This window comes from Callospermophilus lateralis, chromosome 16, assembly GCF_048772815.1.
Source record: "Callospermophilus lateralis isolate mCalLat2 chromosome 16, mCalLat2.hap1, whole genome shotgun sequence".
Classification (NCBI taxonomy): Eukaryota; Metazoa; Chordata; class Mammalia; order Rodentia; family Sciuridae; genus Callospermophilus; species Callospermophilus lateralis.
The window spans coordinates 52,832,928-52,856,523 of record NC_135320.1 but is presented as its reverse complement, the minus strand read 5'-3'; the positions used below and the strand labels follow the sequence as shown (position 1 = coordinate 52,856,523).

At 47.8% G+C, this 23,596-nt stretch overlaps 1 protein-coding gene across 1 annotated transcript; it reads left to right on the top strand.

Annotated features, from left to right (window-relative positions):
- Positions 1-2,583: 2,583 nt before the first annotated feature.
- Positions 2,584-18,677, top strand: Gdf6 (growth differentiation factor 6). Its single transcript, XM_076836404.1, has 2 exons — positions 2,584-3,004; positions 17,716-18,677. The coding sequence occupies exons 1-2, from the start codon at positions 2,584-2,586 to the stop codon at positions 18,675-18,677; spliced, it is 1,383 nt and encodes a 460-aa protein (XP_076692519.1).
- The last annotated feature ends 4,919 nt before the right edge of the window (positions 18,678-23,596 follow it).

Genomic DNA, 23,596 nt, shown 5'->3' with positions numbered 1-23,596 from the left:
AAGATGCTGAGCAGGCCAAACAAGACCACATGCGTCCCAGAGGTAGCAGGTAGGCAGAAGAGAAAATGAGAAATGAAGAGTTTGTGTGGTTTTGCAGAAGAGGCATTTGTAGGCCAGTAGGAGGGGCAGAGAGCACAGAGAAATGTTGAAGGCAATGGGTTTGGTAGTAAAAGGAACAAAGGAAGAATCTGACATGGCATCTATCCTTGTAGCAATAACATGAAAAAGACATATGCACCAAAAATGAAGTGTGGAAGGGGACCTATAAAGGCAAAATCATTTTTTCTGTTGTAGTGGAAAAAAAATCCTTAAACTATTTTTTTTCTGTTCCATTTCCTTTTGTGTTATTAACTTAGAAAAGAGAGAAGAAAAAAGAAAAGGCTATAGTAAAGCACTTTCAAGTATAAGAACTTGACAATCATGAAACTAGGGACATAGGTAGGGTTGAGATAGAGCCAGAAGTATCCATGGAGGAGATCAAAAGGAGGGCAGTGAAGCTCCATAGCCCAGTGGTTAAGAGTTCAGACTCTGGAACAGTGAGACTGGGCCTCAGTTTCCTTGCCTGCAATGCAGGGATAGTACAGCACCTATCAGGATTTTTGTGAAGATTAAATGTAAGGGTCTCGGAATCATGATTGATGCACATGTCTTCTGTGGATGTTTGTCATTTCTGGGGAAGACAGTGGCCATCCAGGATGGAAGGAATGGCCCAAACTTTAAGGAAATTAGTGTAGAACCAGAAGAGAAGCAAAGCTCTCTCCCCCTGCAGGCTGTCAGGCAAAAAGTTCTAGTAAGAAACAAAGAGGAGATGAAATAGCAAAAAATAGAAAGGGAAAGAAAGTGAGAGGGAGGAGAGTAGAGAGAGGAAATACCTAAACAAACAAACAAACAAACAACAACAACAACAAAAACAGTGTGAGGGAGAAGGATACTACCTGAGATGAAATGAAACCACAAGAACAACAAGAAGAAAAAAGCAAGAAATGAAATGGTGATATTGGAGTAGGTATGATTGCTGGAGGGAGAAGACATTGAGCTGAGGGGCCAAGCCCGGGGTTCTGTCCTTGGCTGCATACCTCCTGGCTGAGTGACCCTGGAAAAGTCACTTAACCTCTTTCAGTATGATTTTTCTCATTCTGGAAAGTGAAAATAGTCACGCCAATCTCACAGTATTGGTACGATTAAAGGGGAACATATTATGATCTGGGCTTGAGTACCCAATAATCTTGCAAGGAAACTTCTATAGCAGTCCAGGGCACAGAGCACTGTGGGAGCGAGGAGCAGCTCTCCGCCGCCAGCCTTCCTGCGTTCAGGCCCAGGAAGGAGCGAGGCAGTGGGCGGGGAAGACAGGCACGGGGAATCTGGGGACAGATAAAGGAAACTCGTGATGGGGCGAGGCTGGGCTGAAGAGAAACAGATTGGGGTAGAGCTGCAAAGGGAGGGGTCCGCTGGAAGGGGAGTGGGGAAGCCGGGAACACAGAGGGTGGGAAGCAGAGAGAGATGGGAGGGCAGTGCGAGAAGAAAAGCAGGCTGGGGAAAGAAAGATTGGAATGCAGAAGGAACTTGGGGAAGGAGGAAGTCTTGAAGACCAGAAGGACCGAAGAGAAGGAAAATGGGGTTGCACTTGAGGTGGGGGGCAGGCCGCAGGAGGCAACAGGAGCCCGCGAGCCGGCGATGGAGAAACGCAGCGGCTAAAGCCAGCGTCAGGAGAAGTTGGGGACTGCGACAGGAGAGGCTGGGGCCTGCAGGGGAGCGCAGCAGCTTTTAGCATCGATCCAGACTCTAAAGACTCGTGGCCTTTGCCTGACCTCGAGGGTTGGGAATAGACGCCTGTCTTTGTGGAGAGCGGTACCCCACGGAGAGAATGGGACTGTCCGGTGCTGGGCCCTGCGTCGGGCCCACGGCGAGGCTTCTCAGGCTCTGGGCTGGTCCCTGAGGGCAGCCAAGGACGCGCCTGGTGGTTGGGGCCGAGGAGAGAAGGTACCACCGCCCGGAGCCAGCGCAGCAGCCAGCGGCAGGGGCGCCAGATCCCAGCTGTCTCTCGGGGGCGCCGCCGCCTCCGTCGCCTTCCTGGTTCCGGGCCGCTCAGTGCAGCGACTGGCGAGGACCTAGAGCCCGCGAGGTGCGGCGGGGCGACCGCTCCTCAGAGAGTGCTAGAGGTACACTGTGGCTGAGGGCAGGCCCTCGCTCCCCAACCGCGGGACGGCGGCCCGCCCTCCCCAAGCCATTGCTTAGGACCGGCTCGGCGACCTCCTCCCGGCCATCCCGCACGCGTCCCGCGGGGGCGCTGCGTCTTCCTGCTACACCGGCACACCGCGGCCCCTCTCCCCCACACCTCCTGCCCGCACCACCCGGCCTCTCCTCCCACCCTCCCCTCCCCTGCACTGCCCGGGCTCCCCTCCCCTCCCGGCGAGGGGCGGGAGGGGGCGTGGCAGGCCCGGGGTTTGTGTGCCTGGGACCCGGCTCTTCGCACTCGGAATCTGCCCGAGGAGCCGGGCCCCAGCCGCTGTCCAGCCACTCCGTGCCCTTCGCGCCCAGCGCCGTCGCCGCCGCCTCTTGGGGAAACACGGCCACTTTCTCGCCATGGATACTCCCAGGGTCCTGCTCTGGGCCGTTTTCCTCATCAGTTTCCTGTGGGATTTGCCCGGTTTCCAACAAGCTTCCATCTCCTCCTCGTCCTCCGCTGAGTTGGACTCCACCAAGGGCATAAGGAGCCGCAAGGAAGGGAAGATGCCGCGGGTGCCGCGAGAGAATGCCGCGGGTCGGACGCCCCAGGAGCTCCAGGAGCCCCAGTCGCGGCCGCAGGACGAGTCCCAGCGGCAATCGTCTCAGCAGACCCCGGCGCAGGAGAAGCCCGGCCGAGGTCCGCGCGTGGTGCCCCATGAGTACATGCTGTCAATCTACAGGACTTATTCCATTGCGGAGAAGCTGGGCATCAATGCCAGCTTTTTCCAGTCTTCCAAGTCGGCTAATACGATCACTAGCTTTGTAGACAGAGGACTAGGTAAGTGGCAAAGAAGACACCCAAGTCCTCTCCGGCTGGAGCTCCGCAGCCAGAGTGCGGCTCCAGCTCTGGCAGGAAGCTGCATTTGTGAATTCCCTTCTCGCTCAGGACACCTCCCCCTTTCTTTTCTTTTCTAAATTGTTTTTCTAAAGCCTGAGTAAGTTTCTGAATGCGGCTGCAGATTTTGCTCCAGTCCACAATATTCCTTTCCGTCCTTCTTTCTTTCCTTCCTTCCTTCCCCGTCTTTTGCAGAAAGCATCGTGGTGGCCGCTCATCTGGTGGCTAGTGGAGGACGCATAAAGGAAGGGAAGTGGTAGGCAGACAACCAGGGATGGAGAAGGGTCTGAGCGAGAAATGATGGACTCTGTACCTCTAGGTCTCGGTTGTGTAGGACGCGCAGCCCTAGGCCTGGACTACTGGGACGGACCAGGCGGGCCCTAGGGAACGAGTGAGCAATGGAAAGCTCAAAGCTCTAGTCGCTCCGGGAAAAGCCGGCCCCAGCTAGTCCCACCGTCGAGGGAGCCAGTCAGCTAGCTGTGTCCGGCTGTGCCGTGGTGCCTAAGCCGCGTGGGTTTTCCCCGCGTCCCAGTGTGGGAATCATCAGCTGGTGTTCAGCCAGTCGCGTGCCCAGAGGCTTCTACCATTTTTCTCCCTCCAGCGTCAAGCACCCAGAGGCTCTGAGCCTCTGGTTTCTGCAAAGGTAGTAGTAGCAGCAAGTGGAAGGGCGGGCTGGGGGCAGGGTCCACTAAGTTTAGGAGCTGTTGCTATTTAATGCACGTGGGTACACTTCTAAGCTCCTCTCTCTGCGCATCTAGGGCCCCCGCCCCACTTCGCCTCTGCCAAATCGGGTGCATAAGTGGGAGCCTGAGAAAATTCTTGCAACCCACTTCTTCTTGCCACCATCGCAGGTCCTCAGCGAGTCAGTGCTCTGGAGGAAACCTCGTGGCCCACCCCCCATCAGAAACTGGGGGAAATTGCACCGCTCCTAACAAGGAGAGACAATAATGTTTAGAGAGACAAGAAAGGAAGGGAGGAAAAGGAAAGGAAGGGGAAAGAGAAGGGCAAGGAGAAGCAAGAAATGAGAAGAGATTTAGGCAGCTATAGCTATCCATTCCCCAGACTTAACTTCGCTAAGGGTTCCGCTTCCAGGTGGGTGAAAATGGGATTGTCCAGGAACCCAGAGAGCCCTGGGGTTCCTGCAGAATAGCCTGCTCAACTACCTCAGCTATGGCTGCTTGAGTGCTCACGCGTTCTTAAAGCTTTTCAAAGCGAGCTAACGGCTCTCAGTCCCGGCTCTACAGCGTCTCGAGCCCTTAGCTTCTACCTTGCAGTCGCGTTCCTTGGGCGCGGAGGTCCTGCCCACGCCGCGTGCGCCGCTGTAGCCCAAGGTCAGCGGGATTATGAGCTGCTGAAAGGTCCTGACGGCAAATTAACGCCATGTATTTTATGACGATTTTAGGTTTACAAAAGTCACTTTTGCAAAGGCACGTGGCTTCTTCTCAGTGCTGCAACTAGGTCCCCTGCCCGGGTACTACTCTCACTGCTAGTCTGCATTCTCCTGCCACCCTACCTCCAAGTCCTCTAACTTTCCGCTTTCTTTACCTTGCCAAAGGAGAGGCTAAGAAAGCTAAAAGAAAACTAAAGAGGCCTTCCCTAAGGGAAGAAATCCTGGAGGCCTAGGCTGGCCGGCAGTTGGGCGCTCTTTTTCTTTTCCCGGGAAGTGGCAAGAATCTTTGCTCCTCCCCCCCAAGCACGCACCCCTGACTGGCTGGCTGTGTCCTGTGAGTTTGGCATTAGACCAAGGGACCCTGCCTAAGGAGATCTTCTGAATTTTAGGCAAGGGGGAAGAGGTGTCCCTTGTAGATAGGAACTCTCTTCACCGTATCTTGCCCTGCAGCCTCCCCGATCCCAGACCCTGGGGCCCCGCTCTGTGAGCCACCGGGCGCGGGAGGTAGAGGAAAGGATTGGTTTCGCGCCTGGGTTGGGGGGGCTTCTGTTCCCGAGCCAAGGTCTCTAGGCCAGTCGGACAGAACCCCAGAAGTCCGTCCAGCTGCAACCCCAGAAAACCATCGAGGGCTGGGGCTGCGAGAGGTCTGCCCTGGGTGGGGGATGCAGCCTGATTCCTGAAACCGCAACTTCAAAGACTGAGTCCCCTCCACTCCCCAGTTCCCAGAAAACGTGAAGAACCACAGCTAGTTGTCTAGGAAGGCGGTGCGGATTGTCACAGGCCTCGCAAGGGCGAAGGAGTGCGGAGCTGCGGGCGGGAGGGGAGCTCAGAGGAGGGGGTACATTGCTAGCTGCAGCCCTAGCTTGATAAAGGAAAAGCCTCACTTTCCCTCTCACTGATTTTGATTTGATGTGTCACCGGCGGTGACCTCGGGCTGGACCTTCCGGGGCTTGCTTAGCATCGGGCCCCTGATTGGAGTGTTTCAACTCAGCGATCTAATTGAGGGTGCATGTCATAACATATCAAACGGTGTCTAGTCTCCCGTGATGGAAGGGACCCGCTAGCCGCGCATCCCCGGCTCCTGGCGAGGACTTCCGCCGGTCTCACGCGGGGGTTCTTAAACGCGCCAAAACCTGCAACAACCCCTCCCCCAACCTAAGGATGGCAGGGCAAGGAGGAAAGAGCAGGGGCCAGCCTAGTACTGGGTCAGTTGTGTTGCCTCAGGGATGTTTAAATCGCTGAAGAGTGTGGCAGGCTTGGGGAGCAAGGGTCCCCCAAGGGGAGGAGCAAAGAAAAGGGAAGGAGCGGTTCAAGAGGCATGAGTGACTCACAGTATTCATCAAAAGCCTCCCTAACCTGGGAACCTAAGTTATACCTGAAGCCTTAGGTTGAGAATGGAAGAGATTAACTCTGTCCTCAATGAGGGAAAAGTACTCTAGCTCAACTGAGATGTCACCTGTACTATTCCACCTTCTGTTACCTCTTTCAACCTCCATGAGGAGACCTTATTGCAAGATTAAAAAAATAAAAAGTTCTTCCTTTTGGTTTGCTCTTTAAACATCTAAGGGTAATAATGACAATAAAGATTTACTGAACTGTTGCTGTGGGGCAAGTACTCTGCTAAAATCTATTGTATGAATTATTACATTTAATTCTCACCTGTTACTTCCCTGTTTTACAGGTGAATTAAGGCAGAGATATTAAGTAAGTTGATCAAGGTCACTCAGCTAGCTAGTGAGAGGAGAAAATTCATATAAGGTACTAAACTCTGAATACAAAACAGGGCACTATATGGGTAGGTAAGGGGAAAGAAGATTTTTAAGGATGATGGCAAGGAGAAGTTAAAAAAATGAGATTTTCTTTGTGGCCTAATATTCCACTCTAGTCTTTAAAAAACTAGTTAGGAGTTCTCATGCAACATTAAATTTAAAGGTCTGAATTTGTGTTGTACCTGGCTTCTTCTTATATTTATTTTAACAGAGGCACAAAACTCATTAGATCCCTGATCTTTTAAAAATGCCTTTATTGTGCTTTAAAAGTGAGTTTGGATTCATAAAGATGAGAAAGCATGTGCCTGTGTGTGTATCAGTGCAGGCAAAGGATCAGAAAGGATCAATTGGATATAGCAAAATTACAGTTAGCTCATGAAATCACTCATTAAAAACGACATTAGAACTGGAGCCCCAGGCTCCCAATGCTGGGGCCTGGGAAAAACAGACAATTAGAACTTCTATGAAAGAATTCAACTGGGCTGAGGGATGGAGGAAAAGAGAGGGGAGAGAGAGAGAGAGACTCAGAATTGCAAGCTCAGAATTTAAGCACCATATAAGAAAAAAAAAAAAAACTTTCAAGGATGAAGGAAACAAAATGAATATAAAAGGTATTGCTGAGTTAGATTTCCAGATGGCTTTGAAATGAGAATACTCTTTAATTTTTGTTGTTGTTTTTACAACAATGGTCTTAAAAAGGAGCCAGTGAGGAATAGATAAAAACCAAAACGAAGTCGGAACATCCTTGAGGAAATTGACACCTAGAAACGACTCTCCGGAGATTCTGCTGCTAATTGCATGTTGACTTTTCCAGTTACCCCGTGGATCGTGATTATCAGGGGGTAGGGCAGGACAATGCTGAGGATAGGCCTTCTGCCCCGAGGACATTCAAAGACACATAGTTCCCTCCACGTCTGAAGTTGTCTAGTACATCATGTTTATGCAAAACAGCGGGTTTCTGGGTGGACCCGGGCCGCAGAATGGTGTAATCAACGCCGAAGCGCTTTTGTCGGGACCCTGTTGTCGTTGGCAAACGGAAAATGAAATATAAGCAAGGAAGTATTTTAATGGGGACGGAGGGAATTCGCAACTGTTAATTATTTGGTGACCTTGTATTCGATTTGTTTGAGTCCCTTATAAAAACACTAATTCAGACCAGACGGCCAAGTGAGGAAGCCGGCAGAAGGTTCCAATCTAGGCTTTATTTCCCCGGAAAGAGGGAACAACCTTGGGAAAGTCTTGCTAAAGTGTTCAAGTGTGTGCGTGTGAGAGCGCGCGGGCAGGATCACCAGTGCGGACTCTGTAGGAAGTCCAGGTTCAAGATGCTCCTCCTGCCCCTGAACCACTGGGTTCTGGGAAAAGCCCTAGTGAGAAAGGGGAGGAAGCCTTAAACTAGAAGTTTGTTCTATTCTTCTAGATAGAATGATTCTACCTTAAAGGCCACAAACCAACTCCTTGCCCATGGCCTTATTTGTATCAGTTATAGTCATCCCCATCCATAAGGCCATAAGAGACTCCTTACAAGGAAAATCAAGAAGCTAAAAACACCTAGTGTCTTCTGCAGGGAGAAGGCAGGTGGCACTGGCATTCTTGGTGAGCTTCTTTGGCAAGAGAGGCTAATCTGAGGAGGACATTGTGTGTTTTCCTCAACTGTGGAGGCTGTCAGGCCTCTGGGAGTTTGTGCAGTGGAGTTGCTGGTGGGGGAGGGGATCAACATTTCTGTACATTGAGAGAAAATAATTAAAATCCACCCAAGCCACATCCTATGGCAGGCCTTGTGACAACTACTCCCCCTCACCCCCCACCCAACAGATTCGGGACCTGAAAACTCACCTTTCTGATCACAGAGGACGCATGCCGTCTGGATCCTCTGGGAATGCGGGGTGCTGCATTGATGGAGGCCCAAGTATATAAAAAACTCCTGTTTTTCCTAGCAGGAGTCCTGGGGATACCAACATACCTCACCAATGGTGGTGCATCTTCCTGGGGGAGGTGGTGGGGAGGGAACGGAATGGAGACGTTGGGGGCAGGGAGTATGTTAGAAATAGGATAGAAGCCGAACTTTTGCTTCCTGCCAGGACTGCTGAACGCTTCGAACTACCCAGGGCAAATCAACAATAACTCCTGGTGGCTTTCAGTTAAAGTGAAAGGCATTAATTAGTTCGATAATCCTTCGAGTATTGAGTAATCTGGATCCAACAATGCTTTCTTTAGATGAGAGGACAGAATTGAACCGAACCCTTGGGGTGTGGGAAGCGGGGATGTGTATCCATCTCACCCACTGCGTGGCATTCCCCCACTCTCTCCCCACGTCCTGTCTATTTTTAAGCTTAAAGTCTGTTAAATAGTATCTCCTGTTCATTGGAATTAAGCAGGTCCTTGTGGGTTGAACGGTGCCAAGGTTGCCGTCCTCTATCTTCTAGGACTGTCTGTTGGCACGCACTGCTGGAGGCCGACGGATAGGTACGTTTGGAGTGAAGAGCTGCAGGATCTTGGAGCAGACCCGCAGCTTGCGGGCCGCGACCATTTCTGGACGAGCGCGCGCTGCTCAGCCAGTGGCCGGGGAGCCTGGGGGCGGGGCCTGGTTTAAGGACCAGATAGTGGGCGTGCAAGTGGCGAGAGGGGCTGGCCTCTGGCACAAGTCGGTGCTGAGTTTGAGCCGAAGAGCAGAGGGTTGTCTTCGGGGTGGGATGGGATCATCCCTAAATAGCATAGGAGACTAGGGAAATCGGTGCGCCTGTGTTGCAAACCTGGCTTCCAGGCAAACAGCCCCTTCCCGACATACGCGTCGATCGCTGCTTGGAGGCTCCTTGGGGAGAGGAATTGAAAAAAATTCGAGGCTACTGCCTACAGTTAACAACACGAATCTCATTTTGCCACTTTGTTTCGTTGTTTCGGAAGTCAGACCAAGATCCACCTCTCACGCGGGCTTGCCACGATTCCTTTCTTCTGAGTCTGGATCCAGTTCAGCACCTTAAAGAACACATCACTGCAGTTTCTCTTGCGCAGAACCACAAAGCGCAGGAAGCCCAACAGACTGCCCACGACTGCATGCCAGTGTGAACCCCTCCCTCTATCTGCAACCTCAGTGCTGGCTGGGGAGGGCATCTTTTACTTTTCATCTGAAGCCTGCAAGCCAAGCGACCCGGGTCGTGTTCCAGCTCCGAAGGAGGGTATTGGACTGAGAAAACCTCCCGCCCCCAGAGCCGTTCTTGGAGTGGCCGTGTTGCTCCCCTTGGCTACTTGTGGACCCTTCAAGGAAGTGCACCCTAGCAAATCACCTTGGTCGGGCCCAGCACCCAGGGCAGACGACCTGCGGAAACTCCTGGGCAGAGCAGGCTGCTTGCATGAGGGAGCAAGGTGTGAGGGAGGGTTGGGAGACGAGCTTCTGATTGATTTTGATTTGCTGTGTTATCAAACGAATATTTGAGCCGCAATAGTCCAGAGCCCAGGGTTTGACCGCGGTGAGACGACAGATGCCTGGGGCAGTGTCTTGATCTTGGCTCTTCTTCTCTGGTTCTTCCGCCACCGCCCACCAAGAAAGCGAGAGTCCAGAAAATTTTCACTGGCAAAGTTCATACAAACTACTTTGTAAATGAGTATGTCTTACCCTCTAGCGACAAAAGGTGGGTTCTGCTGGATGTATTCTGTGCTCAGGGAAAAGGTCTGACCCTGGCCCTTGTCGTCCGCCAAAAATCAGTGCCAGGGGGGGTTGGAGTTGCCTCCTTGGAAATCTTTCTAGGATTCCGCAGCGAACGCTTGCAGTTGTGTTTTCTTTTATTTGGGAGCCAAGGTGCTCTTTCCACCCAAGCTTCACATGTTTGCCTCCCTCATGATGATCCATAGCTTGACGGAATTTCTCCATGGGACCCAGACTACCAAAACCGCTTAGCCCCCGGGGGTCTACAAAGCTCGGGCTCATGGTGTGTAGGATGCACATCTACCAGGCCAGGGGGAGAGGACTGGAAAAGCAGAAATTCAGTGGAAGAGGACACGCCTTCAGCTTTTCTGGTCTTTGGAAAGAGAGAAGAAGCTGAGGAACAGAATGCAGGCCAAGTATTTCACTGAGAAAGCCAGATACCTGGAGAAAAGCTGGGCCAGTGACAATGTGGCGGTCAAGGGGTACAGACCCATAAGACAATCTCCCTAGCTGACAGGCAGCAGGTTCCAATCTCACCACAGGGTGCTGCAGCCAAAGGGTCATTCATTTCTACATGTGCTGCCCCAACATGTCAGTGGCCTTTGTCAGGTGAGGATAAAGAACATCCTTTCCCTCCCCAGGAAAGACTGTAGACCAGGCACCAGAAAAGTTGCCAAGAGAAGAGAGAGGAAGTCCAGGGCCACCCAGGGCTGCCCCTGCCCCTGCCCTCTAAACTTATGAGTTAGTACATGGGCCAGCCTTGTTTCCCACACCCCAGGAGAAAACTTGCAGAAAGACCCAATCCTTGATGAGATAGGGTAGAGGTCCTTGGTCACCTGGCATTGTGGAAGGGACAGCAGTGTCAGAAATGTCATGACAGGATTGAGAAGAATCAGCAGAATAGGAGCAAGGCTGCAGTCCAGATGAGCCTTGACCTTCACTGGACCTCCTCTGAGCAAGAAGAGCAGGAACCCGGAAGCACCTGCTGCTTTCTTTGTCCATGATGCCCAGCAGTGCCTTACATCCATTCACTTCTGGATATCTTGTGGAGAGAACTCAATCACATCTCCTAAAGGAGACCAAGAAAAGGACAGCTCCACCTCTCCTAACCATGATGTTGGGTAGTTATAGTAATTTTGACTGCGTTTCTGGGGGTGTTCCCAGGTGAACTGTGACCCCTGGATGCCTTGACTCTGACCTTTGCAATGATCCTGCAAGGGAGCAGTGGTTCTCCCACTTTACAGAGGAGACATATGAGTCTGGGGTAGATTATGTAACTTAGTCTAACCAATGTCATAAGTCACTAGGTCACAGATCAGGATTGAAATTTTTGTCACTTAGTCAATTCCTATGCTCATTTCACATTGTCAGTAGTAACTAACACGTGTGTAACTTCTCCAGAAATTACTCACACTTATCTCTTTTGCCCTGCCCAGTGGCCCCGTGAGCTGTAATTATAATTACTGTTTTGTAGATGAGAAAATTCTTTCCTTGTAAGTTCTTTTTCAAAAGTCTTATTGTGAAATTTCTTCAGTTGTGCTGATTAGGAAATGAGTGATTCTGCAGACCAGGGGAGAAGCCCTTCCTCCTTCCAGGAATGGGAAGTGTGTAAGAGCTAAAACACTGAGGCACAGACATCAAGAGCTGGGACATGGAGAGCAGAGGCAGATACTGGAGCTAAGCTGCCAGCTCTACCACTTACTCTCTTGGGCTAGTTTACTCTTTAGATTCCTATGTTTTTGTTTATAGTAATACTTTTTTTCAGAGGCAAGTTTTTGAAAAATATTTTTTTTTACTTTAATTGACACAACAATTGTACAATTTTATGGTGTATGGCATGAAATTTCAGTTGGTATATTCTGTGTGTCATGGCCAGATTATAGGTGATTTTGAGGATTAAAAGAATTTAGATCATGCCCAGCACATAATGCTATGTGGGTATTTGCTATTACAATTAGTAGGCTAGTAAGTCAAGCAAGAGTACTGGGGTCAAGCAAGAACACTCTGGAAAGGGTGAACTGTATGGATTGCTCCCAAATTCTCCAGTTTGGTGAGGATGCTTAGGAAATGGCCATTATTTCACAAGGCTGAGGTCTTAATAGGGCCTGACTCAGGACTATGTCCATCCTCATGGGATACCTAGGAAATAATGGTATCCCAGGTGTACAGTAAATAGTTGAAGCACCGAGTACTCTGAAAGGTCTTGACTTTCCAGGGGTAGGGACTGGTGGTTCATTTTCACTCATCTCATATGTTGGCTTGTTTTCCAACCTGATACTATCTCAGGGCAGTGCTGAAGCTGAGATACCTAGGGGAGAAATGACTCCAAACCTGGCCGTGAATTCTGAGCTTGAAAGTCTTCATTCTGCTAAAGAAAAGGGAGGAGGCTAGGGAAACCCAGCCCACCCACTGTTGATTACATCTAGGATGAACACATCCTGTTTCCCCTTTCTTCTGTTCTACTGCCCAATCAGGACTCATGTAAAAAGATGTGACCTCAGGACTGGGGTTCCAGGTTTGAAATTGGGAACTTCAGCACTTCCCCTAACTGTCCCTTACTAGTTGGGAGACAATGGGTGAGTTGAGATACCTCTAAGAGCTTCAGTTTCCTCATCTAGAAATGAGTATAACAGTAAGATTGATCTCTAGGGGCTGGGGTTGTATCTCAGTGGTAGAGTGCTTGCCTAGTATGTGTAAGGCTCTGGGTTTGATTGTTAGCATTGCATATAAATAAATATGAATATATATATATATATATATATATATATATATATATATATATATATATATATATATATATCTCAAGAACTACTCAGTAAAAAATGCCCTAAAAGTTCCCAGCATGTGTCTATCATGATGCTCAGTGATGCTGCTGGCTCTAAAATGAGGGAGTGGGGAAAGGCTTAGCAGCAAAGACCTCGGAGGTTTCCTTTAATGAGTGATTATTCTCAACCCCCCATCCCGGTTTAGGTGTGTCGGGTGGGAAAGCCCAGAGTCTTCTGGGCTTTCTCAGGCTGAGCTGTTGCCTAGTCACAGGGTCTGTGCCTCAGGGTATTATGTGGGTGGGAGGTGTGACTGTGTGGCTGATTAGGTCTGCTAGGTCTCTCCAGCCATCTGGTCAGTAGCTGCATACATATCCCAGTGATGTCTTGGGGGAAATGCAGTGCCTGCCCTTGTGTTCTCAAGTCTCCAAGCAAAGGAAATTTCAGGTTTTTGGAAACCCACTGCTAACTGGCTCAGGGAGCAGTCTTCTACAGGAGGCACCTGGGCGGGGCCACCTCAGCAGTGCTGTGCCCTCTCCCTGGGGCTGCCCTGGGGCTGGGTTTCTGGGCATCTTCCTTTCTACTCTGATGTTTGCTTCTCTAGCTTCCTCCAGCCACATGCTGTGACCATGGACAGGTGCTCTAAACTTTCTAAGCCAATTTCTTCAGTTAAAATGGGCACATTGGTATTTACCTTGAAGTAATTAGTTCCTTTTTTGTTCTTTCACTTGTTTTCTTCTTTAATTTTTTATAACCCCAACCCCCTTTTTTTGGTACTAGGGATTGAACTCAGGGGAGATTTACCAATGAACTACATCCCCACCCTTTTATTTACTTTTATTTGGGACAGGGTCTCTGTAAGTTGTTTAGGGCCTGACTAAATTGCTGAGGCTGGCCTTGAACTTGCTATGATCATTCTGTCTCAGCCTCCCAGAGTTACTGGGATTGCAACCTGTGCCACCACGCCCTGCCAAATTTTGTATTTTTAACTTACATTCATTTTGCCTATTGGAAACATTGTACCTTTGAACAAACTCTCTCTCCTATTTTGTTTATTTAATTATTATTTTTTAAATTAACTGCACACCAGAACTGTATCTATGAGGAGCTCTTAGTCTTTTGCTAACTTTGCTTTCCATGTTATGAAAGATTTTATTCAAATATGCCAGTGATTTGTTTCTTCCTTCTTTTCTTTCTCTCTTCCTCCTGTCTCTACTCACCTCCCAGGGAGAGAGGATAAATAAATCCAGCAACTATAATTTGAAAGGTCACTATGTCTAATACTCAGCAAATACTGAGTTAACTGGGCATATGAGCTTTGTTGTAACAATTCAAATTAAAAGCAAAATACAAAACTCCCAGGATGTATTACTGATCATTTTCAATTTAAAGGCCTAAAGCTTAGGATTCATTTCCAGGATGTAAGTGCCACAGAGTTTGAAATGAAAAGTGCAGTCTAGTTAAGGGATGGGAGTCATTTTATGACATTACTCCTCATTTACATAGGACTTAGTGGGAGAGGTAGTTTTTGCAAGGCAGTGGGAAGGGCCAGGTTCCTGCACACAGGTGACCCATGGTACCTGGGCCAGCCTTTGTGAAGCCGGGTCTGCAGGTAAAGTGTCTACAGGTTACAGAGCATGGTGATACATACACTCCCCAGGGCAAGGCCTCCTCTGGACTATTTCTGTGATGCATGGCTCCAGAGCAGGTTCAGGCAGGTGGGGAATGTGGTCTGTAGGGGATCTGTGTAGAGCAGCCACCTTTGAGGACCCTCTGTTTAGGGGTTAGAGGTTCTAGAGACCTAGTGAGAGATGATGTGGTTGAAAGGATTTTAAAAATATGAAGGTGGCTGTGGGGTCCAGGAAAGAGCTGAGAGAGATAGTGACTAGGTCTGGTGATACCAGCTTAAGACCCTGCTTATAGCTCAGTGCTTTAGAGGACCTTGTTTTTTTCCTTCCTTTAATGATACCCCTTCCTATGTGGTGTCCCATAGAGCAGGGAATCCAAGAAGCCCAGGAGACATACTCTCCTACATTAGGGGCTCTCAAAGTGTGATTCCTTGGAAGTGCAGAATAGCACCACCTTGGGGCTCATTAGAAATGCACCTCAAACCTCTGGGACCTGAAATAATTAGCATTTATAATGTTTCTCTGTGATTCTTGTGTTGTAGATGTAGGGACCATTGCAGGATTAGCAGCTTTGAAAGCCAATATTCTAGACCAACCTCTAGGTACTTGGGCCACAAAATGCTTGCACAAATATCCCTGAGACCACTTCCAATACCTGGAGGGCTTCTTTAGCAGGTCTATCCTCCCAAGAGAGAGAACCATACTACTGTTGTGCATGTGTGTCTATTGGGCTGGGATGCAGGGATCTGTGGGCTAAGGGTCCACATGCATGTAGGTGAGATCCCTGGAAGTGTGGGATGCTACTGGAATGGGAAGAGACAGGAACAGGATGGAAGTGGAAGGCTCCATTTGCATTCTTCTCAGTGTCTTTGAAAGGGTAAATGTGGGCTGGTCTTGCTAGAAAGATTATTAGAAATCCCAAGGTTGTAGAATCAGTAAGTGCCTTTTGCTACAGATGCTTGCCTCAGTTTTGATTCCACCATGCACCAACCATTTATCAGCCCACACTTTTAAAAAAATGATAACAAAAGCAGGCTGATCTGTCCATGTTGCGCAGGAGAGAAATTATTCCTGATTAATGCTCTCCAGTTAGTGACAGACTATCTCAAGAGTTATGTAAACAGAGATGGAAATGACTTCCTAAGGGAGGTCAGGTTTTGTTCCTATCAAGTAATGCAAATATAGTTTGGATTGTGTTCTCCTTCCCTAAAACTCTGGCCACTATTGGCTGCTTCTAGATTCCAATACCTGGACTACAGTGATGAGGCACTGGGGCTAAAATTCCAACTCTGGAACTAAATAGACTGAAAATAGATCTCAGCATCACCATATCCTGACTTTGGATAATTAATTTCTCAAAGACTTGGTTTTCCCATCTGTAGTATGAGAACGATACAAATACCTTATACAATATAATACCTTATAAAACTGAGGTTAATAAAGTAACAATTAGAATCATGCCAGTCCTCACAACATTTAACTTGTACAGCAAATGCCTGAGGGTTGTCCCTGTCATCACAGCCCTCACTGGTAGGTTTAGCGGGGAGGTATGGAAGTGAAGTCTATGGAAATAGGTCCAGAAATCTGGGCAATGGCTAAGCTTAGTCAGTCACAGTTTTCTCTTAAGAAGAAAGTATGCTGAATTCCCCCTGATGTTAATGTGACCCTGGCTGGTTTGAAGGTCTTGGCTTCCATAAATCAACTGCCTCTAGCAGCTTTTCCCTTTTCACCTCTCTTACCCTTCCCACAGCTCTGTCTCAGGTCAGGGCATGTGTGTTAGAGAGGGGTATCGGGTCCTGCAGTCAGCCCAGAGTGCTGACTGGGTGTGGCTGAGGCTCCAGAGCCCATGGCCCTGGGCTACATCTGGACAGGCAGTGAGGGTCGGATCAGGACCCAGTGACACTTTTACTATTGAAATCGACCCAAACTTTACTAGCTTCTGGGGAAAGCTAGGGGCTTTGGGGATTTTTGTATTTGCTGGGTTGTAAATATTTTATGGGAAGGCAGCCCAGGAAAATCTGGTTAGCTTTCCGCTTTGCACATTGAAGTGGGTTGGCTTCATGCACAAATGTGTCAAAAAAGAGTCCAATTTTGTCTTGGTTCAGAAGAATTTGCCTTGTATTTTTAAAGCCTGCTGCCCTCTATATGTCCCAAATTTCTTTTTCTCACTTGTAACAACAACAACAACAACAAATTGTCTTCAGGTCTATCTGCAAACCAAGGAAATTTCATATTGGGTGTAAGGAAAGGAAGAGGGGGGATATCACTCTGTGGGGATGTGTTTGTGTGTGTGTGTGTGTGTGTGTGTGTAATTGTACATAGTTAAGGTTTTTTTCTTCCATGTGTATCTATTTCTCATTGACTGCAGGTACTTCTCAATGAATGTCTGGTGTGCATTTTTGTTTACTCCCTCCCAACCCAACCATATTTTTTGAAAGCCTCACTACTTTTATTTGTTGGGAAGGAAGGAAGGAAGAAATGAAAGAAAGAGAAGAAGGGAAATCACATAGCAGCTCTTCCTTCTGTCTGCAATGTTTTGGGCCTAAATGCCTCAGCAAAACTGCCCGATGGCAGCAATGTGACCCTGAGCTTGGGGGTGGGGGGGCGTCTGCAGTTAGGCCTGCATCTTTAAATCACCTTGGAAATTAAAAAGAAAAGAAAAGAAAAGCTGTCAACAAACATTCAAGAACCACACTCCCAGGACCTATCCTTAGATAAGGGGTTCAATTAGCTGGAGCAAGGTGGAGCACTGGTACTTTTAAAATTCTCCAGAAGATTCTAATTGAGCAACCAGTTTGAGAACCTTTCCCTGTAAAGTTTCACACTACTGACCAGCGTGTACTCTAGGTCATCCAGGGGTCTAGGTGATGTGTGGAGCAAGATGCAAGTGAGGGTTGCAACTCCTTTGGCCTGGCCAAATGAGGAGGGGTATTGGGAAAGGCAGACCAGTAAAGAAATAAATATAAACTGGGTAATTGTACATAATACTAAACGTAAGGCAATAAACCAAACCCTGGGATAGTGACCAAAAGAAACTACTTTAGATTAAGGTGGTCTGGGATGGCTTCTAGGAGGAGGTGATATTTGAGATGTGAATGACAAGGAGAAAAGAGGTGGGAGAGGAGGGCTGGGGGGAAGCACAGCCCAGACTTGCGACCACAAAGAGCACATTAGTGGTTACTCAGCCTCTTGGGGAGAAAATCCGGGAGGCCCCTGCCTCAGCCGGATTGCCAGCAGCCACCGACTTCTGCCCTGGGAGCCCAAAGCTGACTAGGAGGAGGGGGCTTGTCCTGGTGTGTTCCTTTCCCACGCCGTGCACGGTTGGGGCGGGAAACCGGGGAGCGGCCCGGGTCGGTTTAGCTGGACTGCCCTCTCCCCGCCCTCTTCCTCCTGGGGACGGCCAGGGAGCACCGGGCTGATCTCCCCCTTAAGTGAAACTGACTGTAATTATTTTTTATCTCGCAGACGATCTCTCGCACACTCCTCTCCGGAGACAGAAGTATTTGTTTGATGTGTCCACGCTCTCAGACAAAGAAGAGCTGGTGGGCGCAGAGCTGCGGCTCTATCGCCAGGCGCCCTCAGCGCCCTGGGGGCCTCCCTCAGGGCCACTCCACGTGCAGCTCTTCCCTTGCCTGTCGCCCCTGCTGTTGGACTCGAGGACCCTAGACCCGCAGGGGGCGCCCCCGGCCGGCTGGGAGGTCTTCGACGTGTGGCAGGGCCTGCGCCACCAGCCTTGGAAGCAGCTGTGCTTGGAGCTGAGGGCCGCGTGGGGCGAGCCAGACATCGGGGAGGTGGAGGCGCGCCCTCGGGGACCCCAGCAACCGCCGCCCCCGGACCTGCGGAGTCTGGGCTTCGGCCGGAGGGTGCGGTCCCCACAGGAGCGCGCCCTGCTCGTGGTGTTCACCAGATCCCAGCGCAAGAACCTGTTCGCTGAGATGCGCGAACAGCTGGGCTCCGCTGAGGCTGCGGGTCCCGGCGCGGGCGCCGATGGCTCGTGGCCACCGCCGTCGGGCGCCCCGGACGCCGGGCCTTGGCTGCCCTCGCCCGGTCGGCGGCGGCGGCGCACGGCCTTCGCCAGCCGTCACGGCAAACGGCATGGCAAGAAGTCGAGGCTACGCTGCAGTAAGAAGCCCTTGCACGTGAACTTCAAGGAGCTGGGCTGGGACGACTGGATTATCGCGCCCCTAGAGTACGAGGCTTATCATTGCGAGGGCGTGTGCGACTTCCCGCTGCGCTCGCACCTGGAGCCCACCAACCACGCCATCATCCAGACTCTGATGAACTCCATGGATCCCGGCTCCACCCCACCCAGCTGCTGCGTGCCCACCAAATTGACTCCCATCAGCATTCTGTACATCGACGCGGGCAATAATGTGGTCTACAAGCAGTATGAGGACATGGTAGTGGAGTCGTGTGGCTGCAGGTAGCGGTGCCTTTCCTGCCGCCTTGGCCCGGGACGCAGGGGAGGCTTGACTGCAGAGAGCAGAAGGAGAAAGCTGGCCTTGGAGGAGGCTGCTGGGTGGGGTGGGGGACAGCCTGGACGCGAGAGCGAGAGCGGGGTGCGAGAGAGGAGGGAGGGAGCACAGCCTTCCCAGAAGCTTCCACCTGCCAGCCCAGAGGGAGATATGGATTTTCACACCTTGCCTGGCCACCCTGGAAAAACAAGCCAAGGGGTTTATTTGTGTTATTGTTGTTGTTTCTCTTTATTATTGTGGCTTTGGATTTCCTTGTGTGTCTCCCAGGTTTTGATAGGAGGTAGGGGGAGGGGAGATGCATACCCATTTCTCAATTGCTCCATGGATAGAAAAGAATAATAGTTTAAAAAGGGAAACTGGAAGGAAGAATCACCCACCTTTGACCATATCTTGGTTTGGTTGTTTCTACTTTTGTAAGGAAGGTGGGGGTCTTTCCAGCCATGTCATAACCCAGGCCTTGAGACCTCCCAAGCAGAAGGTCTTAGGGAATTGGCAAATGGAATAGGAAAGTCAGAAAGGGTTCTGCCTTGAGTGGAGCTTTGAGAGTGGTTGACCCAAGCGACTTCTTCACTCCCTTGTATATTCCCATGAATTTACCGGTTCTGCCCTGGCCTCTTCCAGCACTGGGCATTGGGTACCTCCATCTCACTCCTAAGGGCTCAGGTCACTGGATGTCTTTACTGTTGCTTTTTCTGGTGGGGAGAAAAGGGAGCTGGTATGGATGGAATGACAAGAATTAGTCCATATGGAACCCCCTGAAGGATAATGAGAAACCACAAGGCCTTCCTCTGACAGGGCTGACACCAAGGTCCATTAGCCCAGGCTGGAGGTAGCCCACCCAAAAGCTCTTGGTGATGTCTGTTTCTAATTGATTTCTTTAAAACAGAATTTACCAAAATTCAAACATTTCCTTCTAAGGGGAAGGTGATTTTCTAATTAAAAAAAAAAAAAGTAGGTAGGGGTGGAGAACTGTATTATTAATGTAAGAAGTACAGAGGAGGGAGAAAGAACCCAAGAAGTACAAGGGCTACATGGGGAGGGGAGATGGTTGGCCCCACAGGAGGATGGGATAAAGGGCCAGGCCTGGAGCAGGGAAGGAAAGGATGAAAGGGGACGAGACCCCCTGTCTCTGAAGTTTCTTAACATCTATGTTCCCTCCCCTCTCTCTGACATTCCTGAAAGATTACCAGCCAGCAATCGCCCAGGGCTCCCCCAAAAGAATTGTTTTAGATTGTAATTACCAGTTAGGCAATGTTTTTAAAACTTAGTAATGAGAAACTGTGAAAAGAGCCAAGTGTTACATTGAGCTTGGGGTGGGAGATTGGGGAACAGGCTGTAAAGGAGGGAGGCAGGGGTGGAATTCATCTTCCGGAAGGAAGCAGGAGAGAGCACACAGAGAAATTGAAATACCCATTCCCAGGTAGTCAAAATCATGAACTTTCCCCCAGCCTGCCCAGTACTATTTTCAAATACTGCCCCTGAGAAGGCCCTTTGAGGAGTGAGCTCCTCATCTTTGACCATGAAATGGTTTAAATGGGGGAACTTGTACCAATGATTAAAGAATGTTTTGGGTTATCCTAAGTGGTTTGTTCTCTCCCCATCTAAACCTGTTGCTTATTTGGTTCAGAGAACTACAAACTGTCCAAGAATGGGTGAGAATGATAATAAATGCTAATATAAAATGCTAAGAAAATAAAAAAAGGACTTGGCCAGGAGAAATAATTTAAAATGCACATTTGCTTTGGATGCACTGTTGTTCTGATAAGGCTGTATATATTTGTTTATTTAAGGTGACTGAAAGTGCAAAGAGGAAATGGACAGCATGCAATTCATCTTAATGTACAAAACGTTATATGCACTCAAATGTTATAATTTCTAATATTTTTAAAGTTTATATTCGAGTTGTACAAAGTTAAGCATTAATCAGATATTTCATTCTTTCATAAAGTTATCATTTTCTTAAATATTATTACAAAATTTTAAGTCTGTCTAATGGAGAGTTTTCTTTTAAACTGTCTACCTCACTATAATACAAATATTTACAACACTAAAGTTACCAGAGGTCAATTAATATTCAAAACATTTTTATAGTACACCTTTCCTGGATGATATACGATCTGATTAATACTATATTATTAAACTCATTTCCCCCTAAATAACTCAGCCTGGTTTATATGCACCTGTTTACAGAAGTCATTTTCTCAAGAAATTATTGTCCATAGTGTTTTGTTCCAGTGTGGGGACTGAACATTTGAAAAAGCACTGATTGTTTTAAAATTCACAATTTAGATCATTATACTTGGCCTTCCTAACTTTGCAATGACTCTATTTACTTTTATTTTTGGTACTGGGGATTGAAATTAGGGGTGCTTAACTACTGAGCCACATTCCCAGCCTTTTTCATTTTGAGACATGGTCTAGGTAAGTTGCTAAATTGCTGAGGCTGACTTTTAACTTGTGATCCTTCTGTCTCAGCCTCCGGTGCTGCTGGGATTAAAGGTGTTTACCACCATGCCCAGCTGTAATGATTTTTAGAAAATAAAATGTCCCTTCACCAGGTGAAAGCCAAATCCTGGTCATTTATTAGACCATGTTCATAAACCTGTGCTTCATTCCAGCATCTTGAGAATCCAAATAGGCATTGGATTATTTCCTGGTATCTTTTTGAACCCAGGGCATCCTGCTTTTGAGGTATAAGCAATACCATCCCCATCCTTCTTAAGTTTCTTTAATTACTGATTACTCTTTATGTTTATGTCATACTGCAAGCAGAAGATAGAAGGTGTTTTTCTGTTTGTACTTGCTGTAAATTGGGGAATGTTTGTACCAGCCCAAGTCTGAGAACTCACCACATGTCAGGCAGAGTGTTATGTACATGTGTTATCTCATTTAACTCCATTTCACTGTTGAGAAAACTGAGGTGCAGAAAATTTATGTAACCTACTGGTGATCATCTAGCCAGGCAGTGGTAGTTCTCATTCAAACTCAGTTCTATAGCCTCAGGATTTAACGTATACACAATTTTGCCCCAGATCATTTATTTGCTGATTGGTTCCTAGGTGCCAGCATGGGTAATTTGCTGTTAGTCACAATTTTTAGGAATAAACCACTGGTGGATGAAGGGGGAACTACTATAGGGGCCACTGACATTGCTTGTAGCCTGTGAATTGTGACTGCTGAGCTAAGGGGCAGCTGGAGGGATCAGGGATGTAGCTCAGTGGTAGAGTGCCCTGAGTTCAATTCCTGCATTAAAAAAAAAAAAAAAAAAATCCCAGTGGTTTGGAGGCTAAGGCAGGAGATTTGTGAGTTCAAAGCCAGCCTCAGCAACTTAGCGAGGCCCTAAGCAACTCAGCAAGACCTGTCTCTAAATAAAATGTAAAGAAAGTGCTGGGAATGGGACTCAGTGGTTGAATGCCTCAGAGTTTAATCCATGGTACAAACAAATGAATAAATAAAATAAAATAAAATGATGGGTAGCTGGAAAGTGGGTGTGGGTTGCAGAACTCCATGAGTTCTTAGTTTTGGTTTTGGAACTGATAGTTTGTTTAGGCTTTGGCAATTTCTCTACACTTTGTAGGGACTGCCTTGGGTGTTCCATGGTTATCAAAATAATGATTAATTTTCAAACAGGATATGTTTCAAAAGGTTGGTTGAAAATTGTCTTTTTAGAACTGAGAAACATTGTCCCAGAGAAACAGTTCTTAGTTGAGTTTCCAGGTCATTTTGCAAAAGTTGCTCAAATGAGATTTTTTTTTCTTATTTCTTTTTTTAAACGAAGCAGTTTTGAATTTCAGGTTTAAGAAACAGTTACCTAGGAAAGCAAAAAGAAGCTCTTTCTCTCTCCTTTATGGAGGGTGTTTTTGAAATAGTTGAGAATTCTTTGCATTTTTCTACAACTCTTTCTACACTGGGGACCCAAGTCCCCCAATCTCCTGACTGCCCTGAGGACTCCTAGCCCTTCACCTTAATCCCTGCCCCTCCCACCTGAAATTTTTCTTTTCTGCATAGATACTTCCATCTCTAAAGTTAGAACATTTATTTTTTAATTCAGGAGAAACAATCTGATTGAATTATCTGAATATGTAACTATTTCTCTGCCCTCAGCCTTGGAGACATTTGCATTTTAATAAGAAAATCTTGATGAATTTGGATTTCTTCTAAGTGATGTAAAAACATCCAAACAGAACAGGAGATGATTCAACACTCAAGCCAAACAACATTTTGAGAGTTGTATGTGAATTAGGCACTTATACAAGGATGAATGGAGACGTTTGTCAAGGTGAACTTTTTGGTGTTCCTTAGGAGAAATTTTGTGCATTGAAGACATTACTTATGGCCAATTTGTTTTAACATTAGTATCCAGTATATGAAAGCAAAACATTCAATAGCTTATTTTTTCAAAAATATTTTTTAGTTGTAGATGGACACAATATTTTATTTATTTATTTATTTTTAATGTGGTGCTAAGAATCAAACCTAGTGCCTCACTCATGGGAGGCAAGTGCTCAACCACTATAGCCGCTTGTGTTTTCTTTTAACACTCTGAAGTTTAATATATGTATGCCCTCTCAAGATAAAATTTGCCCTTCATTTGTCCATTGCTATATTCTTAGCGCCCAGAATTGTGCCCAACACATAGCAGACAATAAATACATGAATGAATAAGTTAACAAATCCTAGTTTACATATAAATCTAGCAATTTCAACACTTTAAAGGGAACTATTAACTAATGTCTCTTTAACTCAAGCTGAATAGATCAACCTCCCCTAATCAAGCAATTTTAGTTACAAACTTAGTTAATAAACTTCCTCTAAATATTGTACATTACTTTTCTCATTTTAATATATCCAATATTCTTTTAAAGCTCTTC